Genomic DNA, 27436 nt, shown 5'->3' with positions numbered 1-27436 from the left:
CATTTCCATAAATTAAATTTTCCATAGTTTTTGTATCACTTACTCACATGAATCATTCAAAATAAAATGAGAATTGGCAAGACTGCTTTTCTAAAGCCGCTGCTGCTTATGTTATAGTTGTTCCTTATCACTCTTACTATCTTTTCGATAATTTATGAAAAACTGCACTGGGTTTTAAAATTTTCAGTAAAAAAAGTAGAAAAAATGTAAAGATATTAAATTAATAATGCTTTCATGTAGGTTGCATTTCGATTGTAGCCGTTAAAATTCATTCAGCTGCTTAAAGGTGGTACTATATTTGAATTTTATCAAAGATGGTTGCTTGACATTTCAGACCATAACACAACAAACGGAGCGCTCCGTTTGTGAACATTTTCAATTGAATGGATACTTTTCATTCCTTTTATTCATTGTTTCTAGTTGTAACAAATTGATATTAAGATTATAATTTGTTACTATTAATTTCAGTTTTTATCCAGTGATATTGTTTATAATTTCTTTATAAAACGCTTCTGCTTCGAAAATATATAAGTTAACAAGTTCATTTTACAAGTTTTATTGTAAAATGTTTTGAGAAAAAAGTTAAAGGTTTCCATGAAAAGAGACTTTTGTGTAAAATGCAATGATTTGTGTTTAGCACTTGATTTATTTGATAAAGGATGAAGGTTATATATAGTTATTTGAAATGCATTTATTATAATAGTACTATTATACACATGGTACATGATTGTTAAATTACTTAATTACAAATTAGAAAAATTTTAATAATTCAATCAATTAGATAAATAAAATATATAAAAATGAGTTCCATCAATGATAAATACAGTATTGCAGGGCGATACCGTACTGTTAGAAAACATTTAGATACTCTTGGATATAAACAAGCTCTGTCGTTAGATTCACTTCCTTTGATAGAGCTTCTTCTAGTTGATCTTGCTGAAACTAGAGAAACTATGAAACATTATCAAGCAATAGCTCAAAATAAAATAGATGTAAGTAATATAATCTAAAATATCCAATTTGTCTCAGAAAAAAACATTCATTAATCCTCAATCTTAGATTATATTTTTTTTCATTATTGTCTTTATTCATTTATTTAATTTAACCTTATTTCATTATTAATATTTATTTATTTATGTTTTTAAATGACTAGGCATGCGGTGATATTCATTCGGAGATAGACCCTTATAAGTGTAACAATTCAAAATTAGTACAAGAATGCAATCAACTCCATTTAGAGTTGATAGAAGCAAAAGAAGAAAATCAAAAGCTTTCTAATGATTTCAAAAAGAAAATCAGACGATTAGAATGTGAATTAAGTGATTTGCAGGCATCATTTGTAAAAAATCTGCAGAGAATAAAACAGTTAGAAACTGAATCTGCAGAGAAAAGTAAAAAAATTTTAGAACTTACTGGAAAATGTTGCAAACCGAGTGTTAGTAATGCTAATTTAGGTAAGAAATCAAAACTTGACATTTGAACTTATATTTCAGAAAATTAAGCCGTAATTTCAAATTAATATGAATTTGCAAATTATTTTACAGCTGATAGAAAAAAATCAGCTTATCCATTGAGACGGCCAGTTTTACATGCAGATCCTCTTCCACCATCGCCTAAAAAAAGCATCAATTCTTCATGCACCACATTTACTTCAAATAAAGTTGAACCTTACATGGTAGATTTTGTAAGTATGGCTGATAGAAGAATTAATGATATGACAAAACAGGTATCAGATTTGAAGGAAGAGCTATATGATAACTCTGAAATTATTGAATCTTTGAAATCCAAGGTAATAATTTATTTGTTCACTTTATCTAGTTAAGCAGAGAAAATATGACATATGAATGTTCAAAAGTATAGATATAATTTTAAGTATAGATTAGATTCTATTTTTTTAGCATTCTTCTAAGTAACATTGATTTATGAAATTAAAATTAAATCCTATAAATGTTTTTTTAGTTATCTTGTAAAGAAAAAGAAATAACCCGTTTGAGAAAAGTACTTGAAGAAGGTAGACCCTACACGTCAGACAGTAAAAAAGATCATTGCTACTTGGAAAGTGAAAAATCTAGTCGGTACAATAAAGAGCAGCTACTGTCAGAAAAAATGCATTTGGAACATCAACTTAAAGAATCTCTAGAAAAACAGCATGAAGCTATGACTAAAGCACTTAAAATGGCCAAAAGAAACGAAGAGTTGGAAAATCAACTAAGATGTGCAGATCGTATGGCTTTGAATGCTGAAGCTGATTGTAACTCGACTGTAAAAGAAAATAATAAAAGAGTTTGTAAACTACAGGTTTGAATCAATTAACATTTTTTTTCTCACTCATAATTAATAACATACTAACATCTCCCATACTTTTTAGAAAAAGTTAGAAGACCTAATGACTCAGGTACATACTTTAAAAAGTGAATTGACCATTCAGAGTCGTGAAGCTCAAGAACTGAGAGCGGATCTAGAAGCTTGTCGATTAGAAAAAACCAATGTTCAAAGAATCTTAGAAAACACTTTGGAAGAAAAGAAGCAGATGACGGATAAATTTAACCAGTTAACTATGACAGGTATTATTGGATTTTCAAAAATAATTTTTTATATTTATCTTTCACACAATTGATTTAAAAAATGTAAATATGCAAATGTGCAATGAAAAATATGTAAGACGAAAATAACTATTACGTGATTTATAAATAAAAAGAAAACAATCCTCAATTTTGAAATTCAGGTAAAAATTATCCGGTTAATACAAAATCTGCATCTAAAATTAAAACCTGTGCATCAAAAAAAAAAGAAGAGAAAGCTGAAGCAAATTCAAAAAAACAAATGAATAAAAAGTCAAGTTGTGGTACCTAAAGACCATTTGTATTACGTTATCATATTAATGACCAAAATAAATTTTCTTTCTTTATAGCTGATAGACTGTCATCTGGATCAAGATGCTACAAAGAAGTAAATCAAAACAATATGCCAAGAGAATGCATGTGTCGGAGGGAAACTGAAGATGGATCTAACGATAAGCTTATTCATGAAAAAAATATTATAATTGATTCGGTGAGCTAATTAATGTTAATTAATATGTTCTTACGATTTTTGGAAATGTTTTATAAATTAAAGTATTTTATATTTAGTTGCAAACTACAATAGAAAAGGTAGAATCGGAACGTGATCATTATAAATGCGAATATTTCAAATTTAAAGAATTATTTAAAAAGGACGCGGATAAAGATGACGTGAGTTTTTACTGCCTGAATGATATATGGATCAAAATTTATTTTATTTGTAAATTTTATTAATATTGATTATTAATTCAAACGGAAAAGAACGATTTGTGGTCTCAGGTTTGTGAACTGCGGGCACAAGTAAGCGAGAAAGAACACACAATATCCAAATTAACGCGAGAGAAACGAGAATTAGTAAACGAGAAGTTTGGCCTTAAAAGCAAGATTCATACATTAGAAAATCAGCAAAATCGAAATATATCGCCTACCAGAACATGTTTCTGCGATTCTATAGCTCATGGAGAAAAGCTGAGTACTAGTTCAAACAGTAAAGTTAGTGAATTGTTAAAAATTGTTCAAACTTTCCCACATAGATATTGTAAATTAGTTTTTCAATTTTTCAGTTAGAAAGAGTTGAACGGGAAAGAGATATCGCAAAAGCTGACGTTGAAAGGCTAATACAAGAACGAGATTCTTTGCGTGAAAGATTGCAGGTGATATTACGTGACGTTTCTTGAAGAATTTTAGTAACATTTTGGAGTAATATAGTTATCAATCGTTAATTGCTTCGTGAATTTTTTTATAATTATTAACAAATTTATATCAAGTATTAGTTATTAAAATTCCAACTAAATATTAATTGTAAAAATGTGCCTGACTAATTTTATTTTAGTTAATGTTTGGTGTAACTTATTATTGTTCAATCAAGTAAAAATTAGAATAGTACTTTAACATTCACTCAAAAATGTCTAAACCATGTTAATGATTTTCTTTGTTTCGGAAAAATGATCTTACCTGTGCCATACCTACGTGTGATTCTGCAATGCTACTAATTTTTACATGTCTTCAACCATCTGTCTATCATTCAATCATTGGGAAACTTCTGACCATGCATGCGACCTATGAAATTATGATACAAAAATAAACGATCTCCGTTGCAGATAGCAAGCGCATCTCAGATGTCGGAAATACGTCGAATGTGCACAAAATTAACCGACACTGAGACTAGACTTGAAAATTGCGAGCGCGAAAGACGTGAACTTTTGATTGCTCAGGGTGGAAGAAAGGCCGCACTTCAAGGGATGGATGAAAAATTCGACGATTTAAAAGAGGAATTAAAAAGAACCAAACAAGAGCTAACTGAACAGCGAACGCAATATTTCCAATTAAGGTAAAAAGTAGTAAAAAAAATTGTTTTAACGGTTTCTGAAGTTCCAACTTAACGTCTGGACAATTACAAAATAAAGATGTCGAAAAAAAAGTATTCATAGAAAATCTCGAAAAACGGTGTTTGAAAATGTGCATATTTACTTTGATTTATGTATCTTCTTATTGTCTGATGATCATCCAAACTTTTTAGAACTCTGCAAGACCAAACGGATCAAGCTTTGAGTGACATTCAGGGTCAGCTGGCACAAACCGAGGGTGAACTCAGTACTGCAATAGAACGTTGTAAAAGTTTTGAACGGCAACATCAGCAGCGCGACAATAAAATGAAAGAATTGCAACAAGAAATATCGACGCACAGATCACGTATGGCACAAATCGATCGCGATAAAGATCAACTTTTGGTAAGTAATTAATTTGGTTGCTCTATTTAATTTAAAAAATAATGCAATATAATCGTATTGCAATTCAGATGGAGCTGGATGAAAAGACGGAGAAAATAGCTGCTCTGGAAAGAGAAATAGTTTTTAAAGAAACACAGGTCAACAGTTTAGAACAGCAGATCCGAGATGTTTCACACAACAAACAGTAAGCTAACATTTATTTTATTTAACTTATACTTGTGACGTTGATTATCAAATCGCAACATTTTCCGTTTGAATTTATTAGTAACTTGAAGAACTCTGAGTAAAATTGTTTAATAGTTGTTTATTTACATTGGCGTAAAAAACCTCGATGTAAACATATTTTACACTTACATTTTCTCTATCAATTCTCATAAATACAAAGTTAACACTAATTTATAAATAAGTATTTACAATTTCATAAATAGATGAAATTAAATATTTAAATATTATCACACTGTAACTTTAAACATGCATCTTATTATCACTTATTTTTCGTAAAAATGATAAACATATGCATATGTTAGATGTACATGGAAGTTCCTATTGAGGGAAAATTCGTGCACAACATTTTTGATTCTTGTATATGAAAATGACAATTTTTCAGGGGAAAACTAGGGTTGTTTGGAGTTTCGTTTACCAATTTTTGAATTTCGTATAGGAATTTTCCCTGAATAGTCAGACTCATTATATTAACAAAAACAAACTTATTCACTGTTATAAGTATTTGAAGGCGAAGTATTTGAACCTTACACAAATAAGCTAAATGACGAAATGAGTACATTTAGTAGCATAAGTACATTTTGAACGTTCCTAAGTAAATTATAAGTGTCACAATCTGCAAACATTTATAACTTAGTATTGTATAAATAGAATGGCGTCAGTATTTTTCAAAGAGTGCAATTTAGCACGAGCTAAATTCATGTGTTCAAGACTCGGAACTTGTCAATTGTTTTATATTTACACTTAATCCAAAAGGATATATCACAGCTTTTAGTTTGGAGCACTAGAGCTTAATGTGAAATTGTTCGTTGAGAAATCTCGCAATACCGACGCTCGGGGCTTGACACTTGCCGACCGTCAAGAGGTTATTGCTCTCGATCTCGTTGGTTCTCGTGTAACCGGGTTTGCACTCGCACCTAGCTTTAGGCCCGTTACCGACGAGCTCTTGGCCAGACCAGTCAGTCTTGGCTCGTCTTCGAGAAATCAGCCACTCGCCGTCGCCGCAAGGTCCTCGAGTATAGAGCTTGTGGCAGACCTTGTCGATGAGCACCATGCCCGGTGTCTCGTCGCATTTACCCTCGAGCTGGCTCAGGCCTTCCTGGCACTTGCCGGCGTTCTTCATTGCACTGGTGCAGCCGCACACTCCGTTGTAGCTTATACCGTCGATCGACGGCCTGGCGCTGTAATCGTAGAGGACGACCTGGCCGTTGGGGCAGGGTCCGCGCGAGCCGATCTTGTAGCAGGTGCCCTCGAGCGGAAAGTAAAGCCGGCCGCGCTTGCACGGGATCGGCACGCAGCTGGTCGAGTTGAGCAGCATGGAGCCGGCTGGGCACGGGCCCTGCGTGTACGTTCGATAGCAGAGTCCGTCCTCGTACGGCACGTTGTCGGCTTTGCACTGGCAGCTGGCGTGGATCACCTTTTTATGAGTGCTTTTTGTCCCGTTGCTGCTCTTTATCGCTGTAAAGCGATGACCTGCCGAGCAAGGACCTTGTCCGCCTGCAATTCAGGTCAACTTATGTAAAGCCCAACGAACAAGATAATCTATCGATTTTCGTGATTTTATCTTACCGAGCTCGTAGCACATATTGGTCGGCTTGTGGTACTGCGTCATCTTTTCGTTGCATCCGCATTTACCTCCGGGCAGAAACAATTCCCCGGGCTCCTGGCAAGGTCCTCTCGTGTAGAACTCGTAACAACCGCCGCTGAGAACGGAGTAGTACTTTCCCATTTCACCGTCTCGCGAGCACGAACAGGCGCCCAGTCCATCCTTGTCTACGCTCATCAGCTCACCCTTGGCGCACGGTCCGCGTGAAAATTTCCGATAACACTGGCTGTCGCGCGGATAGAATACATCACCTGTATTGCTGCAAGTCTCAGGATCGCGACACGTACCCCAGCGTTTTTTGGAGCTGCTGAAGCATACCAATACATGTAGCACACAACAATATAAGGAAATTTTCATTAATGAAGATGAGATTGAATGATATCGTCTCGTTTTGGCAGCTTTATAAACGCTTATTTTGTTTATTGTCGAACAATCCGAGGTATCGTTTGGAAACAAAATTGTACGTGTAGATCAAAATGTGCAATCATCTTTGTCTCGCGTAATCGACATAATCCAATCTTAGCATTGTTTCATTGCTTAACTCGTGTTGGAAATTTCGTATTTAGTTTGTCGTATGTGGTCCACCGCGTTTTTTTGGAAATCAGCTTTTTTCGAGATGCTTATTTCATTGGCAAAAAAAGGATAATTCTTTGGTGAACTATTTCCAGGTGGAAAACGAGGCTGAAAATCGTGCTTACTTGCGTATATATAACTCAATACTTGAGATAATTGAAATTGTGCAAGAGCGATGAATTTTTGACCTACTTCGTTCTTGTGATGTTCATGACATTATGCAAGCCGTAAAATAAGGAATTAAGAAGTTTCAAGTATGTTCGCTCAGAAGAAATATAATTTCACGCGTGCAGCACATGCAAAAATTTTACTCTTACTTTTTATTTACGTAAACACGAGCGCGTGCACGCAAAGCGATGTAAATTTTTTCGGATGTAATTCAATGATATTATCGGTGTTGTTGTTGTTGTTGTTGTTGTTGTTGTTGTTGTTGTTGTTGCAAAGACTCAATAACGAGCCACTCGAAAAAAAAAATTAATTAGATCCAGTTGTCGACATAAAAATCAGCAAATATCGAAAACGTATGGTTTGTAAACGTTCTAACGTGCTCATTTTTCTAAGTATGCTAATTATTCAAACTTGCAAGAAAATCCAACAGGTAACGAAGGTGCTTAGATCTTTGTTAAAGCGTCAATAATAACACGTTTGCATATAAAACAGCAGCGAGAAACTTGGGGCAGTTTTTACGCTTCAACACTTCTGCTTCGAGTTTTGCACATGTGATTTTTGCGCGCTCGTTCAACGAATTTTTAGTTTCGCAAAGTCCGCTCATTGAATGCAAAGTAGTCGCTTCAGCGCGAACAATACGTCCTTGTCCTTTACTGCGCTTATCTTTCAATAAACTGGTTTAGCCAATCTGTTTACGTATAAATTTATACATGACAATAGTTGTTTCTCAGTTTGGAGTGATTTGGGGCAACCTCTCTTGCCACTTTACGACGTAAAAGCGAAATTTCCGGATTCGAAATCGATACACGGTACGCACTGTATACAAACCTCTGCTTGGCGCTTGGCTCCGGTATGGGGGCGAAAAACTGGCCCTTCGAGCAGGAAGCCCGCGTGAAGATCCGATGACAGAGAGCATCTCGCGGTGATTGGGCCGTGCCCGGCGGGCAGCGACACTCGGCCTTCATCATTCCGCCGCTGCCCACGGCCGAGGGGCTCAGCTCCATCGTTTCCGGGCACGGGGCGCCAATCTGGAAGATTCTGTAACATTTGCCGTCGGCTGGCCAGTACAGCAGCTGCCAACCCCGGGGTTGCGAGGCGCACGGATTGTTAGCTGGATCCGCCCAAGGTGGTGGCACGATTGCCCCCTCGATCAGTGCCAATGACATCAATAGTAACAGCACCGAGGACGGACTAATTTCGGCTGCGGTGGCAAGCTTACACCGCCAAGTTCTGTGGAAAAAAAAGTAAACTCATTTTCTTTCTCTCTCTCTCGCTCTCGCTCGATCATTTAGAATTGATTTCTTTCAATTTATAACGCTTTGTTTACGCTCATATAGGGAAAGAAAATCAAGAATTTTCTCTTCGGCCGATCACCTATTTGCTCATATTACTTTTCATATTTCATATAAGAGAGTTTTCAAGATTCTGCGGAACAAAGAGGAGGCGATTGATAGCGTTCAAACAGCAGGAAATGCAATTATATACAGAATTTTCAATGGACATTTAATTCAAGTACCATATTGACCATGCTTTATGTATAATATATGGCATTATGTATTGTCTATAAGGTAGTCAAAATATAAATTAATGCTCAAATGCGAGCATAAAAAAAGGTTCAACTCAAAATATATAAACAAGCTTGACAAATAAAAGAACGTCAAGTTGTTCAGAGCAATTATATCGTTTAAGGGGGGAAAGGTACCTTAAACCTACATTTATGAAAAATTTATTAATTATGAAGAAAAAAATTTTTTTTGGAATATACAGAGAAAACTCTGTTTTCTTCACTCTTTTTTCAAAGTTTTTCTCTCTGGAATATGAAAATTGAGGTCCCAGTCACCATAGAACCCTCCTCGATGAAGCAAGCCCACAGTCCTGACAGGTACCCCTGTGCCGTAGGATCCAGCTAGAACCGATGGTTCAATCATGGTCCTTGGGGTCTCATTTTGATCAGTAGATGTGTGGTTACAAACGCAAGCACTTTCAGATTTTTTAATTAGTTATACACAATTTGCCAGCCACATATGCACATTTATTCATTAATACTATATAATAAAATACAATTATGCTAGGGATGTAGCCTGAAAAAAGTGCAAATTTTGTCCAATACCTTTGAAAGTGCTTGCGTTTGTAGCCATTCACATGTAGAACAACCCCTGAAAGTTTCAGCTCAATTGCTCAAACGGTTCTCATTAAAAGTTACGGCATGCAAGCAATTTTGAGATAAAACGTAACTGCCCAAGAGTTGAAAAAAACCAAAATACATCAATATATGTCATAATGATACTCTCATGTCACTGAGGCTGCTTAAAACTTTTTGGACGATAAAGAACAGTAATTCAATTTGAATTTTCAACATATTGGACCCACAAGGACAATGTTTAATTATCCCAGACAGCCACACAAAGCCAAATGCGCCAATTTCATTACTACATTTTATAAGTTGTACTAAAATGTTAGTATACGCTAATATGGGTTTTATGTGGAAACTGGTAACTAAGTTGATTATGTCCAAATCAACTTTTCACACAAATATACACAATCTCACATTAGAACTTGAACCCAGTCTTCTACCTATTCACTAACATTCATAAAACATTTATCACTAGATACTTGGAAATAAATCACTACAAGTTGATCAATTATCACTAATCTTGTTCATCACATGCAACATACAATAATATATATGATACAGTCATATACACATACATAAAGTACAGTGACATACATATACACTGATGTATATATGTCAATTTACATATGTACTTCTGTATTTCTTGAATTAGAACTGCTAAAAATGTCACATTTTTATAACAAGCTATTGAAACTTCTTCATAGCTTTATTATGAAACACTATGTTGAGTTGCAAAGATATAATTGCACTCTACATATACTTTTTTCACTTTAAAAAAAATGTAATTTTTAGCCATTGGAAAATCAAGAAGCAGTCAGCAGACTGTTGTTGACATTTGATCAGGGCTCGTGCACGAAACCGAGAGAGACAGAAGATATGCCGAAACCCACGTGCTGCGAGTGGTGGCGTTACTGTACACCTATAGCCATGTAAACAAACAAATTTCTGCTGGATGTACTCTAACCAAAGAATAAAACGAGTATCAATAGATGGCGCTACGGACTTATGAAAGTCTCGAGATTCATGAAAGATTGGCCACGATATATCTTTGAGTCGTTTCATTCATTTTTTCTAAATAATCGTTAAAGTATCGGTACTAAATAACCTGTACGTCACGGTACAGTTAACATTTTAAAATTCCGATCACGGCACTGGAAAGCCAAGGAAAAATCCTATCAAAAAAGTCAATGAAAAAAAATTTTTTTTTTTAGATTTTAGGTGCCTTTCCCCCCTTAAGTGTTAAGTGATTATACTATACACTTTCACTACTTATAAATTTATCTCTAATGTCAATGACATTGTCCCGAGCTTTTGAGTAGATTAAACTGGGACGTTTCTAATGTGCGCGTATCCAGAGTGCAGCTTCATTTCTTAGCGCTCAAAGCATTAGCTTTAATAAACAGTAGCGAAATACAGTAACAATTGTAATTTTCGTCAACTCTTCCCTCAACATATTAACGCTATCTGAAACATACTTGTATATCTACTGGTCGAATTGTAACGTATATCTACGCGCTATATGAATATGATTATGAATTCATAGAAAACTAGGTGGAAGATAATTATCGTTAATACATTTAATATTTATTACATCATTTTAATATGATCATATACATGCTCATACACACACACACATTCATATTTTGCCTCATAGTGTATCAAACTTTATTATTATTGCGACACGCTGTTACATTATACGCGCAACGAGCCAAGTCGAAAATCTTACATCATATTGTAAATTCTTCGCACGGTAAAATCATTTTAACAGACTTCTTTTTTGATTATAAATGTCTAATTTGTGCCCGCGCGAGAGCAGCGACTTTAAAAAAATATATTTAAAAGCACAAGTTGATAGATCAACTGCATCTCGTTATAACGAACATCACAGATCGCCGAGCATCCGTGCATGTGATGTGTATATGAATGTATGCGCAAGAAAACCTTGAAAACCCACATCTGAATATGCACGTCTATAATACACCTAAATCATCATTTTTATGATTTCGTTTCATTATATTTACGTACTTTAAAAACACGAGCCTTACAGTAATCTTTCATAAAAGCTGTTGTTTCTCCGAGAAAAATTTTACGGCGTACGCGTCTGTGTTCGCGACACCGCATGATACAAAGGCGTCACACAAGGTCTTTATCGTAACTCAAAAAGTGATCCTTAGTACAGGGTAGTATACATATTACGCACACATGATCGATACATTTTCATATGTGTGTGAGCGAAGCGCAGACATTCTACGAAGGTCAGCCAGGCATGTATGCGATAGCCAAGAGTGAAAGTGATATAGCATATTTGAAACAGTAGTGTACCTTCAGAAGTTTTTTACAAAAGGGCAATTCTTGTCCGCGACTTTGAATATTTTTCAAGTCTTTACAAATATCTCATTTCTAATTTATAATCAAATTAATCTTGAAAAACGTAGTCATTGCCGAAAGTACTATATCAATTCGTGACAACCATCGAGTTGTGGTAATTCAAAAGTAAAATTTTTCAGATATTAATTGGACAGCTCAAGTAATTTTACGTATAGCTAAGAAAAGCTCCGTTCATTATTTGAATTTTCGACGGATAGATATAGACGACATGTCGACTTTCAGCGATTCCCATGCGCATGTACGCGCGCACATATATCGAAAAAAATATTAAGCAATTTAATTTTATATAATATGCATCTAGTTTGGGTCTACCCTAATGAGAAGAGTCAACGTACGACAAGAGCGGCTGTAACAGACAAAATCTCTAATTACAACTGAACTCTCGTGCGGAAAATAACGAGACTTTGGAAAAGAAGACGAAGAAAGCGAGTGCACCGAATCAGATGTCTATCCACGGCAACCTGTACGGTAGCTTTATTAAAAAATATGTGTCGCTATTTAAATTCAAACCCCGATTATCGTAAGTTTTCAATGTTGTGAGATACTCAGTCCATAAAAAATTGTGTAATTGGCTTTCCTATGTACGTTTATGTGGAGGTCGTTTTTGGCAATTAAATTTTATGACCAAACGATTAACGTGACTTATTAAAACTCAACAAATATCGAATGTACAATAATCAAGAAGTTCAAAAGTCCGTCTCACTATTAGAAAATTAATCAATTTTTAAAATATCGCTAAAAGTAAACACATCGAAGGGCGCAAGACATAATGATATAAAATCGTTTTCCAATGCGAAATTCATTTATTCGCAACAGCACTAAAAGCGGCGCATCGACACTTCTTCGTAAGTAGATCCTTTACAATTTTCTCTTCCTTTGTTACGTAAGTTTCTCGCTTCATTTTCAGTATTTCTCATCCAAAGAAAGTTCGCATACTAGTGTGCGCGAACTATTATTCACGCGCGTACTTTTTTACTAACTTTTATAGAAAACGTAATGCTTTCGCTGTGTGCGCGCGTGTGTGTGTATGTTGTACAAGTATGTGTGTCATCAAGTGTGAATTTTCCGAGCTCCTTACAAATGAGAGCATTGTGTTGTAAATTTCGATGACGAAATAGTGCCCGAATTAATTTTTTTCTTCCACTTACTCATTTTTTTTTTTATTAACGAAGTTTTTTTCGACACGTGAGAAGATTTGTTGAGACGAATAAACACGACAATGTACTTGTTTTGAAGCTAATGATTTCCAGAGACGCTTATTACAATATATTTGAATTTCGTAACCCTTATCGATAAATAAGGCTCGCAAAATTTCTATAGTAATGACCAAAATGAAATTGTAATTATTGATCAGTAATGCGTTAAAAGCCGTTACGGCTAATAGTTTAGTACTTTATGCAAAATCTTGGAGTTAAAAATTTCATTCAAGTTTCATGAATTTCCAATCAATGTTACAAACGCACAATTATCCTCTGTATAAGTTAAGACACATTATTCGACGTTGCAAGTCATTTGACACTTTATGGCCCAACATATTTTCGTAACAAAAGCCCGATTTTTTCAACTATCGGGGTATGCAAATCACATAATTAGTCGATACAATACGACCGATATTGTGTAATCGAAAACTTGTATTTCTAAAATCAGCTCAATCCAGCATTTATAACTAAAATTGTAGCGCAAATCTTGTACTTAGTGATTTAGTATTTTGGAAATTTGGACGCTGCAGTTTATGCAAAATCAATATCATGTATTATCTGTATAAGAGCATCTTCAGTTGTATTAAATTGTATTCAAGTGATGTTTTTTACAGTTTATTTCCACAAAGCACGCTCGTGTGAAATGTTGAATCTTTAATATGGCATTTATAATACATACTAATCATAATTTATTACAATACGATACTTCACCAATCGACACGTCATTAATCTCAATTTTACATGATCTTATCGTGAATGTAGTTTACGGGAATGCTCAAGAAAACCAATTTCATCTAAAATACATGTTACGCCGAATAAAATTTGACAGTTAAAAAGTCACAAACTTACGTGTTTTTTCTCATTCTAAAAAATTTCAATTGATATTTAGTCAATAAAATCACACAGCATTAGAAGTAAAAAACAATCCATCACACCAATCACTTGGAAAATTTATTGGTAAAATCAAGCGAACATTATTACTCGTTCCTGTTTACTCTGAGAACGCGAAAAGTTTTTGTCTCCACATACAGATGTTGTTCTGAAAATGCGACCGTACTACGCGAGTCACGACGAACGACTGGGCCGGCACGCGTGCATTGTTACTTAACCGAGACTTGAGCGCGCGCTCGAAATTGAATCCCATACACCTCCCAGACCGCCGTAGTCGTCGCCGAACGATTGAAAGAACCTTCACTTTTATATGTGTATATATACGCTCACATTAACACTTGCTCCGTGCAGATTCAAATTCTAACAGATCCAGTCTCGACATCCTCGACTAGCATCTAAGGCTTATCTTCGATTCTCGTGTGGTGGGAGTATACGACATGAAGCGCGTCGGTGGTGGAAGTAAGCTTTTTTTACATAGAATTCTTTGCAGCGTTCGTTACGCGCAGTTAGCGCAATATTTTTGCTACGTACTTACGGATAAAAAAATGTGGGGATTGCAAGCAAAACCTCTGACTAATTGCGAGCGTCGTGATAATTTGTAATTAAAATGATGTAAAATATATGGCTACAAGTGTATCGAGGGGAAATCGAGAGAGTAGAAAATTTTGCAATCGACAATTTCGTGCCTAACACTTTGCCAATGAATTCTTGGGACTACTTGACTCCTCTCCTACAACATCTGGTACTAAATCGTATACTTTTCAATTATACGCATTACGAAACTTTTCTGATTAGATGACTGTCACCCAAGGCGCTTGCGAATATGTTTTTCAGCTAAGAAATATCGAGCATTTCAATAGGAATCGTTTAAATCCACTTCAAAGAGTCAATGACTTATGTAAAAATCTTGTAAACTCTGATAAGTGATTTTGAATGTATTATAAAATTTGACATTTTATAATATTTTAAGAATTAAATAGTAAACATCTTTATAAATTATTTAGTCACATGATTTTTTTTATTGCTTTATTCTACTTCACTTCATCTCATCTGAGAAGAGAGTATTTACATAATAAATGTATATGAAAAAGCGAATTCATATCTGATTTTAATAATTAGCCATTATTAAGGAAGTATTTTTTCCATTCTCTTTCATGTACTTTTGATGAGCCAACATCGTCAGAGGGTAGTGAACTTTTTTCAAATTCAGCCATAAGACAAAAACTGAAAACGATTAAATGATACATTTTCTAATCGCCTTACATCGATATATTGTCAATAACAACAATCTGTTTTATTGAACGCTTAGAAAGTTTATAAATATTTTTTTTATTGAAAAATAGAAGAGATCAAAATGAAGTGGAAGTCATTGATATAGACTTGCATAATTTTCTCCATTCACAATCAGAGTAACACTCAAGCGCCCTTGGTGGACGGGTTGATTGTTCATCGTTAACAACCCCTTCATCATTGTCGTCATTGTCATCTCAGAATACTTACGAGAATTTTACTTACTTTAAAGAAAAATTACGATCGAATCACGAATGATCATACATTACTTACACAAAAGAACGTTGTTAGACTTAGAGGAGTGGAATATACGCGCGTGGTATAAATCGCATAAAAATTTCATCAGGTTTTTAGCTGAGTGGGTGTTTCTATTGTCGGCTGATTAGCATTAGGCGCAGCCACTTTGAATCGCGAGTATATACGTACTATGCTTCAAATCGAAGATCATATCCCGAGCGGTTATTTTTACGAGTCGATGGTGGATGCTGTATTTACTATACGTATAACCCGTTCACTCAAGAATCGTATTGATTATAATCTGCACAGCACGTTATTTTTCAAAAGCTGTTTGACCCGCGATGAATTAGACTATCGTCATCTTGGTACGCGCGTCCATAATAGGCAAAAGTTTAAAATCATTACGCTCGCAAAGCTTCTTCATGTTAAAGCCAATTGCAAAAATATCTTCTACCCAAAACACTAGGCAAACAAAAAGTTGTATAATGTTATGATACGATACTAAAGATCAACACGCTGAAAGGCCGTTTTCCGCAATTCATTTTCTTAGCACCTTGTTTGTGACAAATTTCAAGTAATGAAAGATTAGGGTGTTCTTCGAATATCTGTTAATTTTCGAACAAAGATGCTCGCGTAAAGCAGACTGATTTTTCACACACAGAAGGGCAAAAAACATCAACTTTCGAAATTTTTCAGTTGGCTGTAAATTATACCTGCAGACGAAAATTCCAAGTTATCGAATTTTAGCGCTTTCGTGCCAAGCCTGATGTCGACTTGTATTATATATGCTTAGACCTTACTTTCTTAGATTTGACTTGAACTTTTGAGACGCACGTAATAGGCAAGTTGTCTCGCTGCTATACGCTCTAAGTTTGCGGGGGTCTATCCTCGTTCGAAAGTTGATCGTCGAAAATACGTTTGCACTTGCGCGAGCCTGGCATTATATTTCATATCTGCGATTCATCATCAGAAAGTTCCATCTATTATCTCGTAATATTAGGCTTTTAATGGTCTGATTAAAGTACTCCAACCGAAATCGTAGCAAACTCATACTCGTTGCGGTTCGACCCCACGACACTCCAAGATCATCGAGAGATTTTTACTTTATCGAGTTTTTTGCAGAGGAGCCTTCTTATATTCTTGATCCTCACTCTCGTGCCACACTGGTAAGTTAATCCCTCCACTCGCGCGCGAATTACGCAACGCGCTACACGTTTGTGCACGATGCACGAAATGTAGACCTAATACACATCGATCTGTGGACTATATTATGGAATAACACTATAGTTTTAAAAGGACTCAAACCTATTTTTACGTAGTTATGTAATTCATGATGTACTAATTTATTTGGTGGGGATCGAGCCTGCGATGAAATCAAATTTATATTTTCGTCTGCTGGAATAGATATTTTTTACTGCATAAAACTCGTTTTTTGCATTCGACACTAGAAATAAATCATTACATTTTGTTTGATGATAAAAAATTTAATTTGAATTCCAAAACTATCCGACTCATTAATCTCTCATTTAAATTGTTTGGTTCTACTCTCTTTTTTCCTTGATTTCTCTCCGCCTCTATCTCTATCTTTCTGTCTTTTCTCTCTCTCTCTCTTTTTTTTGTTTACCATTATTTGAAGTTTTAATTTTAAAAGAAAATATCTCTGTACGACCTTCAGTTTAACGTGTCCATCTACGGTCATTCAACTCATTATTGTCATAATTTTGATTACATCAAAATCACTTCGTCTTAACTCCATGTGCACACTTATTATTTCTATGGCCTTCGAAGGAAGAAAGTCAAGATGTTTACGAAGTTTACGCGTATGTTTTTGTACAGACGCAGACGTATCGAATGAGATCGAAACGTAACTTTTTGATGCCATTTTTGCCGCAGATTCGATAAAAAGGCATTCTTTCTTACGTCGCTTTAATTTGGATGGACGTAAATATTTTATACATCTCGTTCGCAATACCTAATGGACGTTATATAGTAGCTGTAAGGCACACGAAATTTTGCAAACTTTTACAATTTCAAGCTGTAAATAACAAAATCATTATGCATTGAGGAATACGATGTTTTTTTTACATTTTGTTGAGATTTTTTGCGAGCGGATGCACTTTGTGTCGAATATAAAATTATGTCACCCTACAGATACTCAATGCAATTCATGCTCGATGTATCGTAACATGGCGTTATGTGCTGCCTACCCTGTCAAATTCATCTCCTACATTTGATGCCGATCTAGCAATTTTGCAATTTTGTAATTTTGCAATTTTCGATTGTTTCATGTTACGTGTCGAACTGTAACGAAAAATTTTCTAATACCATTTCCGAATTAAACGAAAAAGGATTAAATCCATAATGGTTTGCAATGGATTCGATGAAGGACGATATTATTTGTAATTAATATAAAATATTAAAAATAAATGACTTTCAAGCTAGAATTTTTTCGTCTTTCACGTCAAATTCATTCGCACTGGAAACATAATTAGTTCGACTACGTGCTAACTAGTGAAACTCTACTTTAGTCATTGACTTATTGTTCACGTAATTGTTTTTTTTTTTTTTTTTTTGCAAAGATAAACGTAATTCTGAACTTTAACATTTTTTGAGGTCGTGTATGTTTGTAGTTGCTCCGACAATTTTTCTATTAACCATAAAGCAAACAACTATTTGGTAAAAGTCAATAGTTCGATTTAACAATAAAAAAATATTATTAGTATTGATTACAGCTAAACTTACTTTGTAACGTAGAAAGTGAAAATTATTTGTGGAGTGCCCAATGCATGTATGTAATAACACAAAACTATTTTTACTTTGCTCTTTGTTTAAAGTCATTTTATAAAAAAATAATGGTGCAATATTATAAGTCATTCGAAAAATTATTCATAATTATCAATTAATCAGTTTAATAAAGACAATTAGTCTCTCGGTTGAGTGTAGTGTATTAACTCGTAATTCGTTTTTGACGCAATTGTGTGCACTTGTACTCAACTCCGCACTGGCTCGCTAAAACCGCAAAATTTCTAATAGTCCAATGAAATACAGTTTACATTTGCTTTACCAAATTTTCTTATTATGTTACTTCGTCATGTCGATGGACGTTTATGTGTATTATACGGCTTTTTTTGTCGAAATGAAGCACCGCCACCGTCACCGCCGCGATGCAACTTTCCATTATCCTTGAAAAGAGTGTGTCACCGCAATTCGAACACGCCCTTGAGAGTCAATCCGGGTCTATATAAACATATAGGTATACATAAAATGAAGTCCGAACGCACTTTTTCTTGGCGTTCGCGAGAATTTCTTGTCTTTTCATTTTTGAGAATAAAAGCCTGAAATGGAGCCGAGCAGAAAGAAAGAGAGGAGCTCGCGGGCGCGCGTGCAGCCACACGACGAGAGCGAATCCTTGTAACCGTTTCTAACGACGGAATGTTAAATGCGGTTTTCTGCACACGTACGATCGACTCGACGGCTAGTCATTGCTGTATGACTATATAATACGCTTTTGGGGCTATACCAATGACGCACCGAAAATACTCCCCGGTAATTTGAACAATTTTTCAAACGTTCATTTTTTAGAAGCAGTGAGCGCTTTTAAATTGCACAAATTTGTCGCTGCCGCAATGCGCCTGACTGAATTTAATTGTCGTTTATTAAGACAATTGCATAAATGTAAAAGTACTCGACAAGTAGAAAACCAACTAAATTCGCGCAAGGTTGTGTGCTTGGAAACAAAGCATTTTTGCAACTAGTGATCTTACCTTACCTCTCGAAATTGAATGCCTAAGACTCATATTTGATAACTAACACTATCATTCAACATAAAGAAAAACAGTATACAGTTAAAAATTGATGATTATCGATTGGAAATGATTCAAAAGTTCCAGACAAAGAAGCACTAATTAAAGAGTTATTTTAAACAAAAAATTGACTCGTAAATTTTGCAAATGGTCCGATCTCATTTTGTTTCGCAGCATGTAACTTTGACAGAATATAATCCTTATAAAGTCATAGCTCTCACTCTCGCAGAGTATAGCGCATCTGATTGCACGGAAGTTTAGCTGTATATACTTTGTAGACAAGACTTCTTACACACACTCTCACTCTCGCGCTTTATAAGATACGGAAACGTAATTCTCGGGCAAAGCGTCAGTCACCTGTTGGCGCGTTTGTACGTGTCTATGTGTGCGCACACTTTGATGAACACGATATTAGCTCCTATGGAAAAAGAAAACTTGGACTCACGATGAGAGAAGTTTGTCGTGCTTTTTTGCTATTATGGATCGCGAGGCGCGTGCGTGATATACAGCTCGCGATTTGTAAATTTTACAGATTACGATAGTCTCGCTTTGAAAACAGCCATACCTTATGAATTAAATCTAAATCATAATTTAGCGTATATCTTTAGCGTGCCTACTTTTGGCTGAAAATCAACAAGTAAAAATAAAAAAATCTCGAACTAATTATCAACACTTTATTATAAAGTACGTACGTAGCGTCCCGACCAATTGTGTCAAGCTACTTGAAATTAAACGATGCTAGAATATTGCATCTGAATCGGCGTAGCTTGGCGCACTCGAATGATGTAGAGCCTCTCGGACGAATATAAGTAGAACGGCTCATACGCAGGACAATAATAAAATTCGACGGCTCCCAGCCTAACAAGTATTACGTTAAAAAGTTGCGTGTCGCGTAAATCACCGTCGACGTCATACGTGTTTGCAGTCGCTCGCTTGGCTCGTGCCAGGATGATAAATAACTCGTACCAAGTGCCGCTGTATCTTCGCTCGGCGTTCGCTTTCGAGCATCGCCGTTTTTTATTCTTCTCCTTTTCATCGCGGCAATCGAAAGTCCCCGCAGGGCGCGCTAAATGCGCGGAAAATTTCTCCTAGTCCGGCAAAAAAGCATCCGAGCATCAATTTTCTATTAAAATCTTTCTCTACGGCGTACACGTGCGACGGCCCCGCATCTCTTATGCGCTCGCTGCTATATGACGAAAAAAAAATACAATTTTTATTTATCATCTCGCATAAGCCTCGCATCATAATGCACGGCAAAAACACCTTTTATGTACGATCTATAAATGCATGACTTTACAGCCTCGAGCGGTACTGCATTCGTCGATACATAAACGCTTTAACGTTCGGGAAAAAAATGAACAAAGTTGTATAACGCTTCGCTAGCGTGCACGCGCGCGCATCGATAAAAAATATATCTTTTTTCGTTCATCCATGTAAATTTAGCCAAAGCGCGGTATGTTATGCGATTCAACTTTCCTCGAAATACTCTTAATTAATCCAACTAGCATGTCTATAAGTACCCACGACTAATGCAGCAGATGATACACTAAAAAAGCCTTATTGGTGTTTTTAGCGTTGCATATTATAAATAGTTGGTACTGATATAAAAAGCCAAATTGAATGTGTTTGGTTGTCGCAGGCTTGAAAGCGAATCGCGATTAATATCTCCGCTAGATCCTAATGATATATCCGGATGATTTTTTCTTCAGTTCTTGGATCGCTTTATGCTAGAATCGTGTATTACTTGTCAATTTACAATTTTTTATGTTTTTTTATTACTGGAGTAAAAGCATATCTGGAGATAAGATATTGACGCGTTCGAAGGAATAACTTGAAGTTATCGAATCATATAAGTCTATAGTACCTGGCAATTATCCTGTAGTATTATGCGTAATATACGGAACAAAAGCAAACACTAGATGAATCTATCCTCTTTTAGTGCGCGCACGGGCTCAATCGCGCATATATGTAAGAAATAATAACAACGAAGTACGTGTGTGTGTGTGTGTGTGTGTGTGTGTGTGTGTGTGTGTGTGTGTGTGTGTGTGTGTGTAAGCATACAATGCCACTCCACATTGAACTAGAAAAGCAGTCGGCTGCATTTCACTTTCGTTATGTACATGCACACACGTGCAGATGCTGCACATGTACATGGGCTAATGTACGCTGCAGTCTGATAAATCCTATAGACATACGTATGTGTGTGCATGCACACGGCGCTGCACTATTCGCGCCCGGGTGAAAGTGCGTACGCCACAGCTCGCGCGAATACAATAATAATGGGAGCGGATTATAATCGATGCAACCGCGCGAGTGCGAGCAAAGCAAATCCCTTTGCGCCGTATCTTGAGTTTCGCAAATTACGTAAGGATCGTTTCATCGCGTAAGATGAGAATGAAAAAAAAGAGAGAACGACTAGGCCGCACATACACATTGTTGTTTTTTATACACAATGTACAAGCATAGCATTCAAGACAAAAATAAACGAATAATTTGTAGGACTAATATTGATCGATATAGTTTTAATTAGTACGTAGTATATGTATGTTATGAGTTATAAATTACTCTCAGCTGAACGTGAAGAATGATGATTAATTCGCTGGGTCACTCTACTGCGTGCGTTTCTCAACTTCATTATTCGAATTATCAATTTCATCAACGAAATAAAGATAATATTATCGTCTTACTTTTTCATAGTTTAAAGTATGATGTGTACTTGCTTCAATACATGAGACAAATTGCCAACATTGTTTTGACGGACAGGATTATTGGTTGTGAAGACAATTGCCTCACTTCTTCGACGTAAGGACTATGAAATTCATATATTGTATCGCAATTGTTGTCTCTACTTCCGACGAAATAATTCTTCTCAACTCAAGAATGTTGACAGAAAGTTTATTATTAAACAAACGATAAATATTGGCCCACTCAAAGTATCAAGATTATGTTTTTGAGTAGCAGTAATAAACAGCTGTAATATGCTAAGCGATTGAATGCGTTGATATATTATATACGTATGAGAATAAATATTGTATACCTATGCGCTTAGGTATGCGATTACGATGCTATACTTTTTTTTGTTACACTTCTACTTACGCAACTCCTTTCTTACAACTCGATACGTATTCGTGCAGCGCGGGCAAAACCTTTCTAACTCGCGAGAGTTTGGAAACTCGAGATACCTTCCTGCTTCCGCGCGACTAATCGATCCAGCCTAGTGTTTTATACGCAGATAAAAGAATTACGAACAGGACATGATTAAACCGAGTGTTTTATGATAGAAACACAAGTACGATGAGTTTTTATTATTTTTTATGCACAAGCTGAAAGCAGAAGTTCGGATACGTTTAGTTGCGTACAATTTAGTTGCTCGCGCGCTTCTCTCTTTAAGTTTTCATTGTGCCGCTGAAGCCGCAAAATAAATCGTTCCTTGAGTGTGGGTCAGTATGAAAAAAAAAAATAATAATAATAATAAATAAAAATACAAACAAACTCTTTGTCATTCGTGCACTCTCGCACGTCTCGTGTCATTTGGCCAACAAGAGAGCATCTTTGACTGCGGTTTCTTGGTAAAAAAAAGCTTGTAACGCGTTATTGCGTTGTGCAACGACGATGGCGACGACCTATGTCATTCGCCTAGATGACGCGATGATTTGCACGCTCTTATCACATAAATCGCGCATATTGCCGCGACTTTATGTACAATGAACTTCTCGTCTCGCTGCAAGTTCCGAAGGTGCTGTATATATAACTTCCGTATTTTATCCATCGGCTGTGAAAATCGATAGTCACGAAATAATGACAGATTGATGTCGATGATTGGGCTGACTTTCCTCCATACGACGTATCGATTTTTGACGCTACTTTATGTAAGCACCTGCAGCGAGTCTAAGTTATTACATCATTTATTCCATACAGGCTTGATTTTCTGACTGACGTCCTTTTCATTGGTCAAAATTTTCATCACGATTTTCGTGCGTAACGCCGTGGAAAATTCGATCGCACGAAATCGCTCCATTATGCAAAAGATTATCGAAAATCAAAAGAATCTTGAGCACATGTACACTCTTAATTCGACAAAAGTGACATGCGATAGTGGAGAGAAATGCAGGAGCTCGGAGATTTGTTTCTTTTCGCTAACGCGTTTTCCTCACTCGATAATATACCAACTCATTACATACTTGGCTCGCTTTAAATATTTTCAATGCTGCAATTTTGTTCTCGCTAAAATTTCAGACTCTGCTTGGAGCAGGCCAACGAGATGGAGCATCACACGCGAAGCCTGAAATTGGAGCTGGAAAATTTGCAGCGGCAAGTGCAATCGGTGAGCCTCGAGCGCGACACCACCATGCAAGAGGCTCACCGGTTGGCCGACGATTTGGCGTCGATATCTTGCGAGCTGCGCACGACTCGTAGCGAGCTCGAGGCCTCCAAAGCCGAGGTCCAAGATCTCAAGCGACAGTTGCAGACCTACGTGAGCGAGGTCAGACGGGCCGAAGAACTCATCGGTCAGAAGGTACGTACGGCCAGCAACCAGCTTATACAAGTACGAGCAATTTTTTGTTTATTTTTTAACTCGCTTGCTTCGTCGTTGTTTTGTTGGCCCGGATCACCTACGTCTACAGGAGAACGAGCGTACGGAGATGCTCAATCACTTTCGAAGTCTGAGCCTCGAAGCCAGCGCTTTGGAGAACAACAATCACAGTTTGGAAACCGAAGCCGCTGAGGCCCGTAGCGCTTTGCAATCGGCACGAGATCTTGTGACTGATCTCGAGAGGCAACTCTCCGACAAAGATGTTCTCGTTCGCGGTTACGAAAATCAGGTATGAAGCGTTACAAAAACAAATTGTCAGACGACTCGCTTCGAACGCTCCTTTTTGTTTAATCATGATCAAATAGTGACCCGCGTTGCCTATCTAAAAACAAAACAAAAAACGATAACATCTAACCTTTCCTCGTCCCCATCTATTCATAACCTGTCCAATTGTTTTCACTTTTTTACAACAAAAATTTATGAGTAAATAAAAGACCGTTGATGATTCGTCACGGCAGATTATCGAACTAACCCAGAGTGTGGCCAGTTTGGAAATTCAAGTGCAGCAATTAGAAGATCAGAGGCTGCATCTCCAAGACGAGCTTCGTACCGTACGAACCTTGTGTGTGACGCTCGAACAGCAGAAGGATTCCCTCGACAAAAAGCTCGACGAGGCCATTGAACGCAAAACTGAGGTATTTTACTGTGATGATTATCGCGTCCTTTGACAATAATGAAATTTACAAAAGAACTTGTAAAAATCAATTCGACAGTAAAAAATTTAATCGTAGTATTACAAAGATAAATATACTTTTATTAAAAATAAATTCATTCGAAAATTAAATCATTCTTATTTTCAAATACTCACAAAAAATATAATCAGATAGAGATTTGTTTACTTCGAGATTGATTCAGGTACACTTTATGTAGAGATTGTTTCAAATACACTTTATGAATTGAAACGTCAATGTTACGGAAACGTTGTGCATTCAATAGATTTACTACATTTTTGTATGCGACGAAAATTCAACATCTTGCTTCATTTCGCTGAAGCTTACCGTGAATATCTTCCTGATGGTTTTGAATTATTGTCCCGCTAGAATAACGCCATTAATTTATAGTTGTTTTTAATGACGATTGTTTTTCATAATTTTTAAGTTTATAGATTTATCTAAGTAACTTTTGTTACAACTGGACACTTGAATATTGGTCATGAACTTATTCATTCCAAGTTGACTATAACTTTGATTATTCAAGAATGGTTTTTGCTTACGTTTAACTAATTTAGAAGAACAAAACAACAATAACGATTTGTATTATTCATTATAGTTGGAACTACAGCTGGATCGCTATCGATCGGAACAAGATATATTTCACGATCAAATGAATAAAGACCATATGATGATCGATCGTCTGGAAAAGTTGCTGGAAGAATCGCGCAAGGAAACCGCCACGGCTCAGTGTAATCAACGAGAATTACAGAGCGAAATAACCAGATTGAAATACAAGATATCGGACATGCAGAGCAAACTGTGAGTTTTTGTCTCTTTCTTTTTCTTCTCGTCCGAGATTATAAAAAAAATGCCTTTTCCCACGTGTAGGAGCGCCGAGACGAGCGAACTGCGAAAGTATCAGACTCAAGCCAGCGAATACGGTAAGCAGATAAGCGAACTTCGACGACAGGTTACCAACGAGCGATACGAGAGAGCTAAGTTACAAGACAACCACAGTAGGTAAATGGTCTATTTGATTCACAACTTATGTACTTACAATTTCTTTTAAATTCAATTCGCGCACCTGATCGTTTATTGTTCTAAGTTAGAGACGGTGATTTTCAAAAAATACTGTTATTACTCTGTAAAGTAATGTTATCGTAGCGTGTCTTAGTAATAACGGGCGTGAAGCAGACTGCCAGAGTCGTCAACCGAAAAGTACAACAAGTGCTACAAAGTACCGTTGTAACACTGCATGTAATTGCGAGCCGTTGGAATCGATAAGGCGATGCGAGAGTCAAAATACGGACAGGTATGAATGATATGAAATTCATGTACAGCAAATCGCGATGAACGATGTGTAAGCGGAGCAAGTGCAACTATAAAAATTTACTCTGCATACGTAATAAAGTAGAGACTTTCATGCGGGCAAATAGATCGGTATCGAGTTATTTCGTGCTCTTTATCTTGACTGTTGATTTGCGTGCGCACTCTCATTGCGTTCTTTTTTTTCTGTAACAGTAGTGAATTATTTTTATAACATCTGTAATAAATTTTTAACTCTGTTGCGATGCTTACTCTGCTTGCAGGTCACGAAATTCATCACCCGACAGTTACAATGTCGATCTCAACGTTATCATATAAACAAAACTCTCTAACAACTTTCACAGACGCAGCAGCAGTTCTAATAGCAGAAGCAAAGATGGCAAACTCGTGAAAATTCGCGTAACCGAGTTGTCGGACGATACGGGTCGACTGCGTTCCAAAACTTTCGTGCCTCGAAAATATGGCAACGAGTTGACGCAACAATCAACCTGCTGCTGTTGTTCCTGCACGTCTGCTTTGGCAAAAGTTGACAACAGTCGCTTTAAAACTCGTAATGATCTGTCGCCTCGATGGATCATCGAGACGTTGGATCTTTTAAATAAAGTAATTCTTAAAAGAAAAAGGGCTAGGCTGAAGAACTGCAGTTCAATCTCCATTGTTGAGAATCAAGATAAGATGGTTCAGACGTCCATGAAGTATTGTCCGAAAGAAAAAAAGCCACAATCGCGAGAATCTAATTGTTCCATTTCGATGCAGACTTGTGTGAACGATGCTACACAAAATGACTTAGACATGTCCAAACCGCATTTGTTAACAGTACTGAGTGAAATTCAATTTTATGCCGAAAGAATCAAAGGTTATTTCGAACGTATAAATGAAAATTGCAACGAAGATGCTTTAGAAGAATGTAACAAGTCCAAAGTTCGAATGCGTGAAAATTCATCTAATAGGTCGATTAATGATCCACTAACTCAGACGATCGAAAAAGTTGAACCACTGTTATTGAAAAAACGAAACATTTCTTCGAGACATAAATCAATAGTACCCAGCACTTCAACTCCACGGAGCAGTCAAATCAATTGCGAAAGTAATTTAAACTTTTCAAATCGTAATTTGAAAAAAGACAATTTTACGGGATTAAACAAAAATATACCATGTTACGAAAACAGTGACTCAGATTCAACAGATTATTTACAATTACCTGGTCGACTTAAAAGTATTAACAGTTTAGTATTTGAAGATTTGCCTGTCGTTAATAGTAGTGAATTGGAACAAATTCAAGAAAAAATCGAGCTGCTTCGAAGGGATTTGGCCATGGATTATGCAGATAGTTTCGAAGAATCTGATTGTGAAGCAAATGCAAATAATAAATTTTTATAAATAATTAGTCAATATTAACGCGATAGAAACGTGTACCAAAATATTATTTAAATTGATTAGATAAAGTCATAAAATTTAATGGGCATGCTATTTGTACGTACGAAATTGTTGACACATTTCTTCAAAATGAATTTTTTGTTACTCTAACATACATATTTGTGCACCCCAAAATTTCCAAGTTGA

At 36.2% G+C, this 27436-nt stretch overlaps 2 protein-coding genes across 4 annotated transcripts; one reads left to right on the top strand and one right to left on the bottom strand.

Annotated features, from left to right (window-relative positions):
* Positions 1-516: 516 nt before the first annotated feature.
* On the top strand, positions 517-27387 carry LOC106659377 (centrosomal protein of 135 kDa). Its single transcript, XM_023459890.1, has 19 exons — positions 517-992; positions 1154-1454; positions 1545-1789; positions 1960-2298; positions 2369-2564; positions 2912-3051; positions 3129-3230; positions 3321-3551; positions 3623-3712; positions 4160-4389; positions 4579-4789; positions 4858-4973; positions 23537-23816; positions 23926-24123; positions 24353-24529; positions 25164-25366; positions 25436-25567; positions 25698-25859; positions 26218-27387. The coding sequence occupies exons 1-19, from the start codon at positions 801-803 to the stop codon at positions 27251-27253; spliced, it is 4581 nt and encodes a 1526-aa protein (XP_023315658.1). The 5' UTR covers positions 517-800; the 3' UTR covers positions 27254-27387.
* LOC106659378 lies at positions 5240-14140 on the bottom strand. 3 transcript variants are annotated; one of them, XM_023459854.1, is made up of 5 exons: positions 14015-14140; positions 13929-13943; positions 8187-8588; positions 6581-6924; positions 5240-6508 (listed from the first exon to the last, which is right to left on the bottom strand). In XM_023459854.1, exons 2-5 carry the CDS (start codon positions 13940-13942, stop codon positions 5796-5798), a joined length of 1473 nt encoding a protein of 490 aa, XP_023315622.1. In that variant the 5' UTR covers position 13943; positions 14015-14140; the 3' UTR covers positions 5240-5795. The 3 variants fall into 3 exon arrangements, with proteins under 3 accessions (XP_023315622.1, XP_023315621.1, XP_014237402.1); XM_023459853.1 differs by having other exon boundaries at positions 13929-14140; XM_014381916.2 differs by having other exon boundaries at positions 6581-6921; positions 13929-14140.
* Positions 27388-27436: the final 49 nt, after the last annotated feature.

Source organism: Trichogramma pretiosum, unplaced genomic scaffold (genome assembly GCF_000599845.2).
Source record: "Trichogramma pretiosum strain Unisexual culture from Peru unplaced genomic scaffold, Tpre_2.0 scaffold16, whole genome shotgun sequence".
Lineage (NCBI taxonomy): Eukaryota > Metazoa > Arthropoda > Insecta > Hymenoptera > Trichogrammatidae > Trichogramma > Trichogramma pretiosum.
The sequence above is the reverse complement of the archived record's forward strand: the minus strand, read 5'-3'. Positions and strand labels throughout refer to the sequence as shown.

What these genes read in the sequence shown, in the direction of transcription:
- LOC106659377 (XM_023459890.1), top strand. Translation starts at nt 801, where the DNA reads ATGAGTTCCATCAATGATAAATACAGTATTGCAGGGCGATACCGTACT. An exon ending in CCATTGAACGCAAAACTGAG is followed by an intron (nt 24,530 to 25,163) that starts GTATTTTACTGT and finishes TATTCATTATAG; the next exon opens with TTGGAACTACAGCTGGATCG. An exon ending in TCGGACATGCAGAGCAAACT is followed by an intron (nt 25,367 to 25,435) that starts GTGAGTTTTTGT and finishes TCCCACGTGTAG; the next exon opens with GAGCGCCGAGACGAGCGAAC.
- LOC106659378 (XM_023459853.1), bottom strand. An exon ending in GAGCCAAGCGCCAAGCAGAG is followed by an intron (nt 6,925 to 8,186) that starts GTTTGTATACAG and finishes GGTATGCTTCAG; the next exon opens with CAGCTCCAAAAAACGCTGGG. An exon ending in CAATATGTGCTACGAGCTCG is followed by an intron (nt 6,509 to 6,580) that starts GTAAGATAAAAT and finishes CCTGAATTGCAG; the next exon opens with GCGGACAAGGTCCTTGCTCG.